The sequence below is a fragment of the Musa acuminata genome, chromosome BXJ1-2 (assembly GCF_036884655.1).
Source record: "Musa acuminata AAA Group cultivar baxijiao chromosome BXJ1-2, Cavendish_Baxijiao_AAA, whole genome shotgun sequence".
NCBI classification, from domain to species: Eukaryota; Viridiplantae; Streptophyta; class Magnoliopsida; order Zingiberales; family Musaceae; genus Musa; species Musa acuminata.
In genome coordinates this window covers 18,453,230-18,472,417 of record NC_088328.1, presented here as the reverse complement: position 1 = coordinate 18,472,417, position 19,188 = coordinate 18,453,230, and the positions used below count along the sequence as shown (strand labels likewise).

At 35.8% G+C, this 19,188-nt stretch overlaps 2 protein-coding genes and 1 long non-coding RNA gene across 5 annotated transcripts; 2 read left to right on the top strand and 1 right to left on the bottom strand.

Moving 5' to 3' along the window:
* Positions 1-3,029: 3,029 nt before the first annotated feature.
* On the top strand, positions 3,030-6,737 carry LOC135596540 (peroxisomal 2,4-dienoyl-CoA reductase [(3E)-enoyl-CoA-producing]-like). Its single transcript, XM_065088595.1, has 5 exons — positions 3,030-3,278; positions 4,030-4,189; positions 4,443-4,612; positions 4,690-4,912; positions 6,448-6,737. Exons 1-5 carry the CDS (start codon positions 3,093-3,095, stop codon positions 6,600-6,602), a joined length of 894 nt encoding a protein of 297 aa, XP_064944667.1. The 5' UTR covers positions 3,030-3,092; the 3' UTR covers positions 6,603-6,737.
* A 670-nt stretch (positions 6,738-7,407) lies between these two features.
* Positions 7,408-11,147, bottom strand: LOC135596525 (uncharacterized). Of its 3 annotated transcripts, none has more exons than XM_065088587.1 (5): positions 10,979-11,147; positions 9,359-9,537; positions 8,857-9,143; positions 8,198-8,276; positions 7,408-7,946 (listed from the first exon to the last, which is right to left on the bottom strand). In XM_065088587.1, exons 2-3 carry the CDS (start codon positions 9,459-9,461, stop codon positions 8,866-8,868), a joined length of 381 nt encoding a protein of 126 aa, XP_064944659.1. In that variant the 5' UTR covers positions 9,462-9,537; positions 10,979-11,147; the 3' UTR covers positions 7,408-7,946; positions 8,198-8,276; positions 8,857-8,865. The 3 variants fall into 3 exon arrangements, with proteins under 3 accessions (XP_064944659.1, XP_064944655.1, XP_064944648.1); XM_065088583.1 differs by having other exon boundaries at positions 8,188-8,276; positions 8,857-9,146; positions 10,979-11,145; XM_065088576.1 differs by having other exon boundaries at positions 8,857-9,146; positions 10,979-11,145.
* A 493-nt stretch (positions 11,148-11,640) lies between these two features.
* LOC103969156 (uncharacterized) lies at positions 11,641-15,091 on the top strand. The gene is made up of 2 exons (XR_010486935.1): positions 11,641-12,198; positions 14,304-15,091. It is a non-coding gene; the product is annotated as an uncharacterized LOC103969156 (long non-coding RNA).
* Positions 15,092-19,188: the final 4,097 nt, after the last annotated feature.

Below are 19,188 nucleotides of genomic sequence, written 5' to 3'. Positions count from 1 at the left end.
ATATTATCAATATGATAATTTATACAATCATTAGTTTATAGTAAATTAAATTTATACTTATTCAATTTAACTCAAAAATAATAATGTTAGTAAAAGGTCATGTTCCTTAATGATCGAAAGTGTTTGGGAGTGGTACACCTTAAACTTTCTTACGGTTGGGGTTTCCTGATCTCTTTGAGAAAAGCTTAAAGAATGACCGAAGAATGAGAGAAAGAGTTATGGGTTATCAGGTTGGTAAAGAGAATGAGATCAAAATAAGGTAAAGGTACTTAGAGGTTAGTTTGAGGGCTAAGGTTCAATCCCATTGGACTTTATTTTAAGTTTTTTATTTTTTTACTAATAAAATTATAAGGTTGTAACAATTGTAATTGAGTCTAATTTGGTTTGATAAAGATGATATATTTTTGTCTAAATGCATCTTTCAATCTCACTTATATATCTCAACATTTTTAGTATGACACTCTTATTTAATGTGCATCTTTATTTAGTTTTTCATTACTCCATCCATGCCTAATTAGCTTATTATCCTCCACATATATGATATTTAAAACTCAAAACTTTCTTGCTTCAATCATGGTTAAACTCATTTAAGATTTCATATTTATTTAAGGTCAATTATAATTCAATTGACACTTCTAGTCACTATATATATATATATATGCTTATTACCATAACTTAATCTCATACTCAAATCCACTAGCATACTTAAGTTTGTTGTATTGAAAGACTGTGCTTTTTCACTACAAAATATGTTTAAAGTAAATATTAATATTTATGTATACTTAACCAATATTTTGTAGAATACTAAGAATAATATTTTTGAAAAGTATGTGCTTCTAACTTTAAAAACAAAAAACATAAGAATATCATTTATCATATTTACGAAGCATAGATATCATAAATCATATCACTAAGTAAGGGTAATATATACATATTATTTGTATTTTCATTGGCATGTTAGTTATGATTCAATGTGTATAAGACTCAACCACTACATTTGGTCTCTACTTAAGAGACAGTCAACCTCTCCCTGATATGTTTAGCAAGTGTGAGGAATTATCCAAATGCAAGAAGCTAAATTGACCAGCCTCGATCCTGAAGTCACCTCAACAATGAGGACCTGACTTATAGGGACCCTTACAATTGTTCTTAGAGTTGATTCCACTCTATGCATCTTACACGAAGATCTTTTTTTAAATAATAAAAAAGAGGATGTTGTGGGAGCCATGTCCCATGAAGTCTCCATTAGGAAGACAGGACAAAGTGAAATATTATATATTCCACCAGGACCATGGGCATGATACCGAAGTTTGTCTCTAACTGAAAAAACATATATAGCAACTCATGCACCGACCAAAGCATTTCCTACATAAGTGTTAAGAACCATAACCTTGGTTCGAAGGATCAATCGAGAGATAAATTGATGTTATTATTGGGGGCCAACTTAAAGAGAATATAACTTTTTAAGCTATAAGGCATACGCTATAACCACATTAGAAAACGCTAAAGAGGCACATCACATATTGCAAATATTGTACTCTGTTAAAAAAAAGAATGAAAATTAGATAATATATATTCATGGATGCCTTTTCTGGTTATAACCAAATCAAGATAACTTTGAAATATCAAGAGTATACTTCCTTTATTACCGACTAGGGTACATAATGTTATAAGGTCAAATTCTTTAGATTAAAGAATGTAGAGGCAATATACTATAGAATAGTGAATTGAATATTCAAGCCTCAAAACGAGTGCAATATGGAAACATATGTTGAAAATATGCTATATGTTCCCTCTTTAGGCTAAATGTCAAATATCTACTCATTGCACTCTCGTGGGCTAAGCATCAAAGATCTACCCAATGTATCCTCGTTGAGTTAAGCTGCAAAGAGTTGTCTAATGCTTTTTCTTTGTGCTAAGCATTAAATTGTCTGATATGTTCTCTTCAAACTAAGAATCAAAGACTACCTAATGTGTCCTTAGAATAGACATTGATAAGTGCTTGATACTCTCTCCTTATAGTAAGCATAAAAAATCTCCTTGAGGCACTCCTTTTGGGCTAAGCATCAAGGATTTATCGATATGCCCTTCTCAATCCAAATATCAAAGATCTACTCAATGTACCATCGTCGAGTTAATAATCAAACATCTATCTAATGCGCCCTCCTCAAGCTAAGTATAGAAAGATTTATTTGATGTGCCCTCCGTAGGTTAAGCATCAAAGATCTACCTATTGTGCCCTCATTAAGCTAACCATCAAAAAACTGCTTAATGCTCCCTCCTCCGGCTAAGCATTAAGGAGTTACTTGGTGCATTCTTTTTGAACTAAGCATAAAAAATTATTTGATATATCTTCCTCTGGTTAAATATCAAAGATCCTCCTAATATATTCTTCTTGGGCTAAGCATCAAAGAGTTGCCCGATGCTTCCTTCTCGGGCTAAGTATTTGAAAGTTGTTAGATGTGTCCTCTTCAAACTCAACATAAAAAATCGCTTAATGTATCCTCCTTGGGCTAGACATCATTAATCGCTCACTATGCTCTCCTGAGGTTTAATATTAAAAACATGCTCGATGACTCACTAGTCCCTTCAATAGGATCAAGACTTGACATCTAGTATCATAATGTGTAAAAACGAATAAAATCCCCAATCATCAAATCATGTTATCATCCATCAAATAAAAAAATTTAAAACTATTTTTAATTATATAAAATATTCTCTCATGCCACTAGCGGCTAAATGCAAATCGACTATAAAAAATAACCCGATGGATGCTTGTCAACCCTAAAACTCTATACATCGAACCTAACTTGTGTATCAAGAAGATCGAACCTACTTCAGATATTGGAAGCATATCAAATGTATTAAGAAATTTCTAATATTAAGTCGAACCATAAACAAGTCAAGAATGGTCGAGTTCTCCACCACCGACTTTTTCTTGTCGCATAATAATATTACCGTCTATGAGTGTTTTTGTAATATTTATAAGTCATTAGGAATGAGACCGTAAAAAATCTGTGGCTATTATTCCGAAATATTAGTGCGAGTTGGCAGCCATCTAAAGGCGAGAGAGAGAGCGAGAGAGAGAGAAAATGGAGTCTCCCTTCAAGGCGGATATCCTGAAGGGGAAGGTGGCGGTCGTAACGGGAGGCGGTTCCGGGATCGGCTTGGAGATCTCCACCCAGTTTGGGAGGCATGGCGCCGCTGTCGCCATCATGGGTCGTCGCCGCCAGGTCCTCGACGCGGCCGTCGCCGCCCTCCGGTCGGAGGGGATCCGGGTGAGCCGGCTCTGCCACAAAGATTCGACCTTTCACTGGACTTTCGTGTCTGAGCTCCTATTCGGTCCTCGGAACGAGAAATTGATGTTTTCCTCTGTGTCTGATTACCCTAATGACATGTTAAATTGCTTTGCTTTATGTGTTCTCTTCAGAGCTTTGGAAGCGTTTCTTTTTCGTCTTTGATTATGTAGCATATTCTGTGATTTTGAAGGGGCCGATGTTATTTGATTGGATCAATCAGTGTTCAAATGCTCAAGAGCTCTACTCAAATGTCATCTGGGTTGAGTTATTTTGACAAATTGATTGACTATGCACAGATAGAAGAAAGTTCAAATAATATACAAGAATGTCCTAACTTGCATCATCGGCGAGGGTTTGAAGCCTCAACAAAAGAATTACAGCCTTTTTTGTCTCAAAATGGAACCAGAGAATCATTTCAACCTAATACACTAAACGCCCTAATAAACCAGCAACCATCCTGATAATGTTGTCCTCATTAAGAAACTAGCAGTGTGATGTTAACCTTTTTAACTTAGATGAGTTCGATAACTCAGATTATGTTTGAGAAGCTCATTAATTCCAACCAAGTTTGTTTCTGAGTTTCAACCAAATCAAGTTAGGCAGCAAATCAACTCGAAATCTTGATGAGTTAACTCGATTGGCTTACAAGTTTGGTTGATGAATTTTCGAAATATGGATCTCATGTGTATTGTCTGTACTACACTAACCTTTTTGTTTGATATGATCACAGGCAATTGGGCTTGAGGGAGATGTTCGTAAGCAGGAAGATGCAGCCAGGGTTCTGGAAGAAACAACTACGCATTTTGGAAAACTTGATATTCTTGTAAATGGGGCAGCAGGCAATTTTCTTGTGTCACCAGAAGATTTATCACCAAATGGTTTTAGAACAGGTATCTGTGTTTCTTGCAGGATGTTGGAGGGTACAATACTTTGATTTGATCATTTCTGACTTTCGCCCAAACATTTATACATACAAATCAAATTTATCGTGTAATTCTTCTAAGAACTCATTTACCATAATGCATTCGTTGTTGAATATGATTGACATTCTAATAGCTTATGGTTTCTTATTGCTTTGAGTTTGAATTTCTTACAGATACTGGCTGCTAAATAATCAAAGCTTCTTTCATTTGAATTTTCCAGTGATAGACATTGATTCAGTAGGCACATTCACTATGTGTCACGAAGCCCTAAAGCATCTGAAGAAGGGAGGACGAGGAGAAGGTCCATCTACAGGTGGCCTTATATTAAACATAAGTGCAACTTTGCACTACACAGCTGCTTGGTACCAGATCCATGCATCGGCAGCCAAGGTATGGTTAAACAAACTTCAGCTCTTGGTGCATTTGGTACACTTGCCTGTAACTTGTGCCCCTTTTATTATCACTAGGCAGCAGTCGACAGTATCACAAGGTCTTTAGCCCTAGAATGGGGAACTGACTATGATATAAGGGTCAATGGTATTGCACCAGGACCAATAGGAGACACTCCTGGAATGAGGAAGCTTGCACCAGGAGAAATGCAGAGTAAGTCTAGGGAATACAGGCCTCTGTATAAGCTGGGGGAGAGATGGGATATCGCAATGGCTGCACTATATTTGGCTTCTGATGCAGGTTTGTGAACTTTCTCGTTGCTGATAATAAGTTGTTTTTTTTCAAATCCTCCAATATTGTTATTCTTATTTCTAAGTGCATAAAAAATGCCATCTAATGAATATCCTTGTGGCAAATTATCATGGGGAACTTCCATCTTCATTGTGTATGATGGAAAATGGGTGTGGCTAGTGAAAGAATGGGGTTTCCAACCTTGTGTGAGGATATATATACACGTTATGTTGCCGATTTGCCCTTCACCAGCCTGTGTATATTTTCACCTATTGACAAAGAATCAAAAATGAGATTTTGATCGTGCTTTAATGTCAGTAAAGGAATGTAAATTGGAGAAGACAAGGTTTGGCACCAGGATAAGATTGTTCAATTACAATCTAGGTGACTAAGGTTTAAATTTCAAAGTCAGCTTTTTGCATACAAGCATAAAACTATGTACATTGACCCTTCTTAGACTTTAGAAAAATGTAGATTGGATTGGAATGGGTAGATTGGACGAAACGGTTCAGTGGATTGGAAAGATGCAGATCAAAGATGAGCCCATGCTAATCCTTGATAAGAAGTGTAAATCATTCTGTATTTGCTCCTGGTATTGCTAGCCATCTGTTTACGTCGCAGAGTTCCTCGTGTACCTTTCTTTTGTATCTATTGGTGCTTCATCAGGTGGTGTTGGTCATCAGATGCTTGAAAATTGTCCCTGTTTACCAGACAGTATTTAGAACTATTTGTGGTGAGGTTTGGGTACATTTGGGAAAAGTTTTCTAGACTTGCCAACATTTGGTCATTGACAGATCATATGTGGATAATCTGCTTAATTTATTCTATTATATGGTAGTCACCTTTGGTGGTTTTGTTCACTTGGCAGTTTGTTGATGAACTGCACGGTATGATGTGAATATATGGTGCATATGTTTGTATGCATTATGATGTTGTTAGTATTACTGATTATTAATAACAGAGTTTTTTACTGACACCTTATTTTTCATCCTACATTGGCTAAAATTTGGACTCTTTAGTGTCATGAACTGTGCAATGCCTTGGATTATTAGCATCATGAACCATAAGTTAACAAATAGTTGGTAAACAGGGTTTACGAAGGTAGATATTTTCAGTTGATATTGTCATCATTGTCACTTTAGCTAGTGTTGCTCTACATTATCCTATCACATCAATTTTTTAACAGAAAAGTCTAGCTTAGTAGTACTACGAAAATCTACCATCAAAATCTGGCAACTGGTAGGGCTCATTGTGTCTGATTGTTATTGAAAAGTTCTATTTTTTAGCTTGTTCTTGATCCTATGTTTTTTTAATTAATCAGAAATTTTCATTACACTAATCAGACACTCAAACATGGATTCAAACCTGAGAAACATCGCTTATGCAATAATGAACTAACCGCACTAGATGTCTCAATAGAGAGGGACTATCTTATGTTTTATTTAATACTGAACAATTTTTGTGAAGTTTTTCTTGTATCGGCCTGCTATTTGTCAATGTAATGCCAAAATTTCACATTTGTCCTCATTTGCTACTTGTTTAAGGTAAATACATCAACGGGACTACGATGGTTGTTGATGGAGGACTTTGGCTGAGCCATCCGCGGCACATTGGGAAGGAAGAAGTGAAAAAGTTATCAAAGGTCGTAGAGATGAAGTCGAGGAAGTCACCTGCTGCTTTTCCAGCCAGCAAGCTGTAGTGGTGCCCCTTGTTATTGATGACATTGTTTTAGGGCCGGATTTTGATGCCTGACAAAAACTGCCACTAGTATAGTTTTTGAACATAGTAAGGAGTTTCTCATTATAAATCATGAAAAAGGAAGGTTAGAATTGAAGGTTTGCATCAATTGCATCTGAAGGCATCTCTACGTGGTTTATATGTGATCAGAGATAATAAGTCATGGGAGTTTTATGCTGTCAGCTCCAATGGCACCTATGGAAGTCTTCATGCCTCACTGATGACTTAGCAGCAGTAGTTCTGCATTGGCTTTTATGTTACAATACTGAGCCTTGGTGATGGTTACTGGACTTGCAATGGAAATTAAACACCCATGTAGAAATTATATCGTGAGTTAGGCTCATGTTTTCAGGCAATTTTGACAGAGCTTTTGCTTGGAAATCTCTGGTAGGTTTAATCTTTCCTTAACTTCTTGGCCAGGAATGTTGAAGCTTGATTTCTTAGCATGGATTTTTATGTGTCAATATTAATCTGGTAACAATAGGGAAGCACTGAATGCCACATCAACATCAAAGGAAATATTTTTCAGGCAATTTCACAGCCTAAGATTTTATCTGATGATGTGATGAAAGGCAACCCAAATAACTGATCCATTAATTTGATGAGTTTAAACCACATGACTCATGTTTAAACTCAAATTAATGATAATATGTCAATAAAATTTTTATAAGCTAGTATTCAATTTACTTTTGAGTATTATAATTTCACCAAAGGGTTTGAGGTCAAACATAACAGAATCAAATCTATTCTCCTGGTGTACATAAAACTTAATCCAATAGTAGCTTCACATTATGATAGGACTCGATGAGCCGTTCCGACCCAAACTCCTTATCACGTGTAATAATAGGAATTTAATCTCATCCACGGATAATCCGTTCCGACTCACATCCCTTATCACATAGGTCTTGATAATATCTATCACAACATAGACTGATGGAATAACTGTTAGTAAAGCTAGTTTGATTAGGACTTGCATTATATGTATATGACACACAAAAAGACTGTATAAACTGGGAAAAGGCTTTTTGGCTTGCTAATGTGTGTATGGTTCCCAAAAATAACATGACAACTAGGTGAAGGCATTGTTTCTCTTAAATAAAGTACTGGTGGAAAACAACTTGTCTAAAGAACTCATCAATCCAGGAGAACCATTTGGCTCAGTGTTGACCTCAACCGCTTCTCCAGAAACTGGAGAATTGACCTTCCTGGTTGCCTTCACACTTTCAACTGCACCAAAATTCTTTCCCTGAGCCACAGCTCCAGAAACTTATGGCAATTCAACATATACAACATCACCCAAGTGATCCTGGAAGGGAATAATGCAAAGAATTCATGAAAAGAACAAAAACGTAGAAGCTGCATAAGAATGTACATAACTAATATAACAACAGAACAATAACTAGGTTTGCACTTTGCAGTAGGAAGAAAAATTAATCGGATGAAACCATAATATGAATAACTATATAAGAATATTTTGGCTAGGGTCTCCCACATTGTTGAGACAATTCAGATGGCAGTAATGGAACTCATCCAGAAAATAAAATCACCTGAGGATACCTGGTTATTCCTATCATTGCAGAAGAGCTATCAACTTTAACCCACTCATGCGTGTCAGCATATTTCAAATCCTTAATAACTGCACAGAAAAATGATCAAGAATATGATCAGTATTATATTCTTCAAAGGTATTTGTTAGCATAGTTAAAGGCGTTAAACGCTAAAGATTCCAAAGACAAGCAAACTTTATATTGTATGCGATGTATTTTGACCTTTTATCACCACCAAATTAAAATATTGATTGACAATAAAATACTACAAGCCCACAGAGCAGTATTTGAACAAAACATCAAAATGTCAGCTGCGAAAATAGTTTGGAAACAAATACAGGAGTGACATGATAGTATCAGAGACAGGAAACTGATACAGCAAAAAGAATAAACAGTTTTAGCAATCTCAACTTTAATCTAGTCAAATTGCTTAGTTTTATGTTTATTTTAAAAAAAATGTTCTTGCATGTTGAACTGCAGGATCACTTCGTCGGACTCCGATGGATCTGCTACAAAGCATATATGATATCAACTTACAGCTTAATAATCCTCACTAAAGTGCATATTTTAACAAGTTTCACAACACTTCGTTCAAAGGACATAATACAATGAAGCCATAAGATAGTTCCAAAGATTAGAGTGAGAGGACAAACAAGAGTTCATACGGACATTTGTACACTATGGGAGGCGGCCCTGCTTAAGGATGGAAAGGGAGTAATTAGCAGCATCAATGAGGTCAGCAATGTTGTGGAGAGAACGTTCTTCAGCTCCGAACAAGAAGATGCTGCGGACCTCTGCTTTCTTGGCGAGACGAGCCGCATGGGTGAGTGGGAGTTCTGGGGAGTTGAGGCTTCTCAATATCTGACGGTACAATGACAAAACCTTTGCTCGGTTCCTTGCCAAGTCTTCAGTGGTTGCCCATATTAATCCTTTTGCCATTCTAATTGTGCAAATGCCTTCTACAAAGAGTTCAAGAAGAAAATTACAACTCCTAAAACCAACATAATAGTGGTCTCACTGGAAGCCCTGTAAAATTAATACATCAAGCAAAAAAATTTGGACCAGAAATCCACATTGATCAGTAATTACAACAATATATTACCGTTTGGAAAAAAATTATAGTGAGCAGAAAAAAAGCTAGGGAAAGAAAAAACAACAAATGGAAACCAACCAACTTGAGATCCCTCTCCCAGTGCAAAACAAATGAAGTCATGGACAGATGATGGATTGGGGAAAGTTGCCAAACCAAAACCCTGGGCAAAGTCATCAACCATGATGTCCCTTATGGATAGAATTCAGATGGAAGGTACATGCAAACATGCATACTTCCGATGATGGATGGGGAGGTGCCTACAAGTCCAACAGAATCCAGCAAAGGAGATTTGATGAGAAATATAGATTATTCCAGTTCAATGGACACTTACATGCAAACTAAATTGTTGTACCTAACACAGAAAATACCTCCTTTTAGGAAAAAGCCTTGTTAAAATAGAAACACAAGTTACCAGAAGATTCTGAGTACATGATGATTCTAAGATTCACCCTGCATAAGCTTGCTACTTTCATTGCTAAATTCACTCAACCTAGTCTACATAATGTTCTAATTGTGAGTCACACGATAGTTGTTGAATTCCTTGATCTTAAGAGAACTCTCTACAAGGGCAATGCAATCCTAGCCCCTTTTCATTGGATGGTATATCTTTCTGCAAGAAGATTACTTAGTATAGATTAAGTGAACCCTATAACCAAAGGTAGCTAAGTCTCCCACTCGTAGATACAAAACCAATAAATCCAACCACATGGATATTTTTAGACTTAAGTTTGAATTAGCATCGGTCAATGCAACCAACTTATTTGCTTAAACGTCACAATGAACAAATTCATATATATGTTACACCATTAGAGAGTTTTTCTAAAGATTAAACGATTCATCAGCTACCATTATAATACTTAACACAAGTAGAGATTTGGATGGCATGTAACTCACAATTAGGATGGTAATTGTCAGATTTACCCAAAAAATATTGATAAAACTTCTAAGTCCAAAGAACTACTTTCAAAATCAGCACTCCAAGCGTCCTGCACTATAAGTGGCACAGTCATTTCTCTAATGATCTTAGTATTGCTCCATCTAACTAAAATGTTGGATGAACAACACTTCAGCTATTAAAGGGTGGGAGCAACCTCAGCCCTTCCCACCCATGACATGAATAAAGGTCGAATATATTCTTTTCGTATCATCAGAAACTACTGAATAAAGTGATTCACATAATGCTGGTTAACAGGAAATTTACTACCACTTTTCATCTTAATACTTGTCAATCTCACAACTCCACATAAACCACCAGTTAACAACTGTGATAACTGCAATCTCACCATAGACCGATGGTCTTACACTTTATTTTGCTCATCCTCTCTACCACCCTCACTGTAACAATAATTAACCAACGTACAAGAGGCCAAATCATCCATCACCTTCACTCCAAGGTGTATATCAGCCAACACCAACAAAAAAAAAGTACTCAAATCAAGCGAAAAACAAGGAAGAATAAGAGAAAACATCACGAATCGATCATCGACTACAACCAAAATCCCAAGATCATCAGTAAAAATCTCATTTTTTGACGGGTGTACGATGATCCAACCAAGAGCAAGCAAAACCCATCCAGAAAAATCCAACCTTTCGCTCGGAAAGATCTAACGAGACGCAGCCACCCAATCTCGCCATCCACACACAGACATAAGCCCCAGGAACTACCAAAAGAGAAGATTTCGAAGATTATGGGTTCACCAGTGGAGAAGCCTCTGTGAAAGATCGAGATCCTCAAGCAGGAGGCGGTTCTCGAAGCCCACCGCAACCTAGATGCCTTGGCCTTCTCCGGCGCGCTGCTTTCGTTTAGTCTCACTAACCCGAGTCGGGCGAGGCAATGCCGCACTCAGACCGGATATTGGAGGGCCGGCCGGAGCAGGTGCTACACACGTGATGTTCATTGGCATGTAGCGCTCACATGATCCAGAAGCATTTAGCTCTTTTTACACACGTGCTTCGCACGTGGTTGGTGGAAAATAAATCAGTCAAATATATAACAAGAAACAATATATTATAATTAGCAATTCAGTAAGCATGAATATTGATAACAAGGAAAAAATTATGCTGTAACATAATAAAGCTCAATTGCCACATCTATTATTATTAGCGAATTTGACTCTATTTCAAACCCGACTTAATATTTATTTTAATCAATTAACACATACCTTAATCCGATTGATTGTAATCTAATCTAATATAACTTAGATCAGTTAGGCACATATATTTCCATACAAATCCGATCCAGTGGCATCAATCATTTGCAACATGAGCTACAAGATTGGACCATGATACGGACTCGAGCTTGACCCAAATTGAATCCGGTGTTTGATCCGCCGCAACTTGCGGCTGTCGTTGCACCGACTGCTAGAGATAACTCGGTCACCTCCTCACCTCTCATTTGTTCGTGTCGCTCCTTAGGTCGGTGACATTTCCGACGGTCGTGCGACCGCTCGGCTTAGGGCCGTTAAGTGTTAGCGACGTACAACGACCTGAATCAACGAGGACTAACTGATCCAACGGCTGAGATCAAATCAATTTCATATCGTCGACCTGTTCAATCCCCTTCCCCTTTCTCTTCCCTTCCCCAAAACCTAAACCTTACACCCAATTTTCTCCGCAAGATCGCTTCTCATTCGAGGTTTCTGCACTCCTTTAGGTTAATCTGGTTGGTCCGGTCTCGGTGCGGATGGTTGTGATGGAGGATCTGATACGGTCGATCGAGTTGTGGTTGAGATTGACGAAGAAGCAGCAGCCGCTCGTGGACGCTAATCTTGATCCCGTGCTGCTGGTTCCCGAGATCGCGGAGTCGATACTGACCGCCGATGATAATGGGAAGGAGGAGCGGATGTGGGTGCGGATTATTATTGGCGCCGATCATGAGTTTCGGGCGAATGTCTGGTCGGAATTTGATCCTTCTACCGGTAAAATTTTGATATTTCTGCATTTCCTTTCTCCCCAGTTCTTTTAAATGAGGCAATAAACTGCAGTAATTTTGAAGGCACGATAAGTATTTGTGCTTGCCTTTTTCAAATATCACATAGAATGTATAGAGGGTTAGAGATTTTATTTAAAAAATAGAATTTCAAAAAAAAATATTTATCTTTTATCTATTTATTTATTTTTTATATTTAATTATGTTCATTTTTTTAAAATGTATTTGATGTTTTAATTGGATTTATTGGCTATAACTACACATACCCATTTGGATGATTATTGTTTGAGCAGTTGCACATTAACTTTTTTATATAAAGAGGATCTGTTGCTTGGTTTAGTTATCAAAGAGTTTCTCTTCTTGTTTCTAAGATTCTTGTCTCGAAGAAATCTCTTCTAAGATTTTTTAAAATATTTCTTGATTCTTCTTTTTATTTGATGTTGCTCCTTTTGCTTGTGATACTGTGTTAATCTTCTATAGTCGTGCTCTCAATAGAAGAATATCGATCTTATTCTTGGGGACGGATTCAATTATAAACCTGCTCGAAGCGGTGGAATCATTCTTCAGGACAACTGATAGTGATTCCAAGTGATTTCAAATTCTTTTTGTTTTCTATTTTATTAATTGGATTGGATTTAATTTTATTGTTCATATTTTACCCCAACAATCTAAAGAATGAAAATCCAATTTCATCAAATGGGGTTCCTTTTCCTACCAATTTCTTTTGACTTTGAACTAATGGGTGTATAGTTCCCGTTCAAAATCTCTTCTTTTTGTCCTTGATGTAAATAATGTGATTGTCTTTGTCCTTGAAAGCTAAGATATTGGAGCATATGATTTTTCATTTCTTAGGTCAAAGAAAAAGAAGAAACAAGGAAGATTATGGAAAATCTTAGAGGAGATTTCTTAGAGAGAAGAATCTTAGAAACGAGAAGAGAGGACTCTTCCACACCTATACCAAGTAATCATAGCCAATAAATCTAATTAAAACGTCAAAGAAACCAAAGAAAAGTAACAAACATAATTAAATAATTAAAAGGAAATAAATAAATTGATAAAATATCAACAAAAGAAATTTTGAGACTGTGTATAGGAAATTTTGTATATCTATTTTTTATTGTTATAAGAAGTACTAGATATGGGGAATTACTTTCTCATATTCTCTCAGTACTTCTTAGTGCTGGCATCCGTTGAATTTATTTATCTCCCTTTCTTGTTCCCAAACTTGTTTCATTTTGCTTGTTAGCCCTTCTCCTTTATTTCTTAGAGAAAACATTATTGATGTTGCCTAATAATGAATGAAGTTTGTTTTTCTACTGCACATAATGACTTTTTTCTCATGATAAATTATGATACTCTTTTTTTCTTTTCTCCTGTACCTGTTTTAACAACCTAACAAGATAAGATTACGTCTTTTTTTTGTTTGACAAAGAAAAACAGAAATAGTCCAAAGCTTATGTTTGAATTGAAGATTGAATTAGAAGGTTATTTAATATGTACTTAGTTGAATCTCACTAAAAGAGTATGTAAAAGCTATTGCCTAGGGGCAATTTGTTATTTCTCACCATCTAGCTTGATCTAACATTAATGAGATATTGCTAGGCTTGGCAGCTAAGGCTGCTAGCATGCCTTATGGTAGATTCATTCTGGAGATAAAAGTCTATATGTGTTTTTAAAAACCATCAAAGGGAATTATCTGAATCCTTTGTTTCCATTTTGCTTTCTCTGCATTAGTTTCTATCGTGATACTGACCAACAAACACCTTCCTTGAAGTTAACCTTCTTTTTGCTAGTTTGTAGGAATTTATCATCTGTTAATTAAAATTATCTTTTATCGATTATTTCTGCATCCTGTTTCCTTGGATTATACAAACTCCTCAACTTCTCAAGAATTCTTGTTTATATGTATATATATACATGTATATGTATATATATATATATATGTATATACATATATATATATATACATATATATATATACATGTGTGTGTATAAGTATTTGTTTTCTCTTAATCGACCTTACGCTTAGAATTTATTTTGACTTGAGATTGGTGGATGCAACATCAACAACTGATGATCTCCTTTTTTGCTCAGGACTCGATGGCTGTCGGTGGGAGCCTCCTCCAAGAGGTGGCATCCCTTAAGGAGCGGTACAATGCAATTGCCACGTAGTCTCTAGTCGAGTAGGAGCTAGCCCAATGCCAGACCAGGGTTGGCGAAGTGGAGTGTGAGCTCGAGGCCAAGACTACCCTCTTGCGACAGCGAGAGGAGATAGCACAGAAGGCGACTGAGGTAGCAAAGGCAACAGCAACTTAGGAGTACCATCGAACCCTAGACGCCGAGGCTGAGGTGGAGCACCTTGGGCAGGAGAACTTCGCTTTGAAGATGGAAGTCGGCAACCTCTACCATGCAATTGATGCCATGGCTCAGCAATTGGAGGAGGTGGATGATCGAGAAGCAAAGATCAAAGTATGTGGGGTAGAGAAGTATAAGGCTTCTTAGGGCTTCAAGAAGGGATTATCAAGGTTGGGGCATAACTCCTTTGCCTTTAGCTATGAACTTGTGATCTCTAAAGTCAAGTACGACCACCCTGACATCAAGTTCCCCGAGGACCCGGCTGATAAGTGCCCCACCAACAGTGAAGTCATCATGATCAGCTCAAGCAACATCGCCGACCAAAGAAAGAGAACCATCTACACAGAGGGAGAAGTTATTGAGTTATTTTGTTGTTGACTAATTTATGTTCTAACATCATGTCATGGAGCCATGTATTTCTATTTTGTTTCTTGATCCTACTTATTGGGCCAGGGCAACTTGACACACTTGAATTAGCATTATAAAAAAAATAGATTGTAAACATCTTGATATTACTTACAATTGCATATTGGACTTGTCAACCTCTAAAGTAACTCGTTATTCTTATAACTAAATTACTTGCTTTTCTGTTAATTTATAGTTGTTATTGTCGCATGACTTACATGCTAATGCTCTTGCTTTTCTATTTAAGCTAAGAGGGAGCAGAGCTTTACTATTTTAAATTTGTTCTAATAAATAATCTTTAAAACATCTAAACCCAACAGACATGATATTGTATGCATTGTCTCTAGTTTCTTTTATTTTAATTCTGGTTGGTATGCTTCTTATAGCTTCAAGTGTATGATTAGACGAATAAAGTTTTATTTTTTTGTTCTTGGTAAGTATAGTATGTTTAGTACGTACTATTTAATAAATTACTATTGTTAATCATGTAAGATTATTTAACCCATTTTCATATTATTCAAGTGAACAAAATCAGGTTCTCAGAAAAGCATGAGTCTAGTGGAGGCTTAAATACAAAGCTATGCGTTAAAGAAACCCAAATCTTATGACGTTTATTTGCTCCTTTTTTAATCTCATGATGTATAAAGTAATATATTTGTCATAACAAATTTTTTTATGCTTCTACTAACGTTTGAAATGTGGGGGCTATGAAAATAAAGATATAGACACTTTCATTGGAAACTTGTATGGAAAATATTTTGCAATTACTAGCAAAATTTATATTAAATTGCATATGAAATACTAATCATAAAATATTACTTCCAAGAGTGGTCATTATTTCTTCTTTACAAAAAACATATTAATATGAATAGAGAGTGAATGATAATCATAATACATCAGACTTTTGTTTGTAACTTTAAACCTGCTGTTGTGAAGTAAAATAAGTGAAATAAAATTAGAATATGTAATTAATGTGTTGTCTTTTATAATATTAGAAATATGGAGTAAATACATAAAATTGATGATATTTATTATTTTATTTATTATCTCATCATCCAAGCAAATTGAATTTGTTTATCATTAAGATCATGCTTATGAAATATATTTATATATATAGTGTATTCATTATCAATTATCTCTTTTATATAGGCATATATAGAAAGTATTATTATCCTAATATCATCGAAAGGGATAGGTTAGCTTATAATGGGTCTTCCACTAGTGGAATCCCAAACCTGTGTGATAGGATATCCTTTGAAGGAGGTTCAATGGAGTAATAACAAGTTTATTAGTTAGCGAAGGAGCATATTAAAAAATTATGAAAATAATATTAGTGCTAGAGTTTAACTCCAACCCCTATATTTATAGTGATTCTTGACTTCCTTTATAGAGGTATAGGAATAGCATAGCTCTTAAAAAGATCGAGCAATATTTTTTGTAAGATCTAATTGTCCACGAGAGTGTGATTGTATATGATCATAACAAAGGTCTTAGGCAATCCCTAGAAATTCTCATAAATAATCGAGGCATAGTGCATATCCAAAAATATGTAAAACCACAATGCATATATCAATATTGTGTGTGGTTATTGAAAAATGAACTAAAAGGAACATAATTCAAGATCTAGTTCACTCTATTTTCTTTATACTGAAAGTATCATACAAAGTGAAGTTTTAAGTCTGTAAGGACACTTCACCCATTGCATAATGTGAGCATTCGAGCAATTTGTTTTAACAAATATTTTATATTTTAATAATAATATTTATTAGAAATTTTAAGCTTCATGGGGAATTGCTAGAGATTTTATTTTTAAAAATTAATCTCAAATTTTCATTTGTTTATGTTATATCTATTTATTTATTTTTAATTATTTAATTATATCGATTATTTTTTTTGATTTATTTGATGTTTTAATTAGATTTATTGCTATGATTACACATAGTCATTTGGATAATTATTGCTCGAGGATCTATTGCTTGGTTTCGGTGTGGAAGAGTCCCCTTCTTCTCACTTTTAAGATTTTTTTTCTTTAGAAAATCTCCTCTAAAATTTTTTACAATCTTCCTCAATTCTTCTTTGCTCGTGATACTAAGTCAACTCCTATGGTTGTGCTTGCAACGGAAGAATACCAGTCCTATTCTTGGAGAATGGATTCAAACATGAACCTGCACAAATGCATGAAATTATTCCTTATGATTCCAGGTGATTTCTAATTATTGTTATTTTTATTTTATGAACCAAATCAGATTTAATTTTTATTGTTGAGTTTTTACCGCAACATAGAAGACGCTGCTCTTTAAGTTAAATTAATCGACGCACATGGATTTACCAATCTTAAGTTTTCTAAACAGAAGGAAAAAGACTAAATTAGATGTTTTCCATAGGCACTCTTGCTGTAAGAATTGCTAAACTGATTCAAAAATGGTGACAATTTAAAGCAGTTTGGAATGCCTTCTAGACAATTTTTTCCCTAGACACCCAAGTCATACAAGGGATTTTTTTTTTATCACTGCATATTCTCCGAATTTGATGTTTTGAGTTTGCTATTTAGTCGAATGCAAATTTTATATTGAAAAAATTCTCATATTTGTTAAAAGACCTCCTAATTATTTGGTATTGCTAGTTTAACCACAGGCCCGTAGGTTCTCGTACTCATACGGTTTTATCATTTTCAGAGCATGTGAGCTCTAAAACAAATCTTTAGAGATAAGAGAGATTTGACGAACTTATGAGCCCTTCGTTCTCGTACTCTTCAACTAATATGAGACTAAATGACCTTATCAATCATGATTCTAGAACCAGTAGAATTTTTTTGTGATCTCTCAATACAATGGCTTGATGGAAAAGATACTGAGTGAATTTTTGTGGTTGGAATAATGAATAAATAGTTATATCAATATTTACAGTATTCAACCAGTAATTTCTTCTCAAAAGATAAAAAAAATAAAAATGCTAATCCAAGTCAGTTGACTTGAACGTATCCTAGTCGACAGCATATGTTAAAGATGTGGATATTCAATATGCAGGTACATTTATGTTATAGAAACTTTTACATTCATAGAAAACTTTGAAGTTATTTTCATGAGCTCCGTAGATAATCTATAGAATTGGATTTCTCGGGAGCAGCTTATGTAAGTATGGTAGAAATAAAAATATGAAGTTGGAGATTGGGTTCTTGGAGGATCCAACTTTTAGCTAGTCTGAATATAGAAACTGTGAATCATGGTGAGAGTCCGAGCCAAAGAGCAGGCATCATGATTTCGTCCATGTTGATCAGTGAGCTATTGTGTAGGGCTTCAGCGAGAGGGAAAGAGGGATGCAGTGAGAGTTCGGTTAAGATGGACGATGAGAAACTGCAGTGGCGAGAAATAGAGCAATAATTATGAGAGAGGAGTTATGGAACCTTGGTTCTCTAGTTTGACTGAAGTACTTAGTGTTGGCCGAAAATGCTTGGCCTGCGAATGCCCAGATTGTAAATGAATAAAATGATATAAAATATAATTTTAATTTTATTACTCGCATTTGATTTTCATATTTTGCAAAACTCAAGCAGATGCTAGAATGTGGCAAATTGGAACACTATGCTGAAACCAAAGAACAGGGCCAGAATTTATTGTTATTATATGATATACCACAGGATAAGATTATTTGTTAAAATATGATTGTGAGCATGCTGCTATCTTGCAGGCTGATGGACTCGATGCAGTCGGGAGTTCCTGCCAAACATAGAGGAATAATTTGCCTGCCGCCAACATGTTTCAGAATAGTGAAGCACTGGCTGAAGGCTGGGAGACAGATCCTTCCTATAATCCTCTCAATAATTATGCAATTTTTCCCACGGCATTTGAGATTGAGAGGCATGCCGAGAAAAGTAAGAAGGTGACCAATCTGAAGGAAGAATGGGAGATCATTATCAACTGACAAACGACAATAAAAGACCAGCTGAACTTCCAACCATGCTGGGCTCTTTGTCAGTGTCTTGCCGGGATAATGTCCAACGACTGGAGAAGGCTCAGACTGCTCTTGCTGTGCACTCTCAAAGCGACGGCAGACAACATGTTGAGGTCAGGGCAGTCAGTGTGATCAGGCGTTCATAGTCATACACAAGTAAACTTGAGCTGATATCATATGACATCAATGTACAGCGTAAATAGTTATGTGACCAAGATGTCTTTTTATCATATAGATAAGCTATGTGCATATTGATCTAAATCATGTA

Bases quoted from the DNA above. Each gene is read 5' to 3' on its own strand.
- LOC135596540 (XM_065088595.1), top strand. From the start codon at position 3,093: ATGGAGTCTCCCTTCAAGGCGGATATCCTGAAGGGGAAGGTGGCGGTC. The intron at 3,279-4,029 runs GTGAGCCGGCTC...ATATGATCACAG, and splicing joins TCCGGTCGGAGGGGATCCGG to GCAATTGGGCTTGAGGGAGA. The intron at 4,613-4,689 runs GTATGGTTAAAC...TATTATCACTAG, and splicing joins TCCATGCATCGGCAGCCAAG to GCAGCAGTCGACAGTATCAC.
- LOC135596525 (XM_065088583.1), bottom strand. From the start codon at position 9,461: ATGGTTGATGACTTTGCCCAGGGTTTTGGTTTGGCAACTTTCCCCAAT. The intron at 9,147-9,358 runs GTTGGTTTCCAT...AACTCTTTGTAG, and splicing joins GGGAGAGGGATCTCAAGTTG to AAGGCATTTGCACAATTAGA.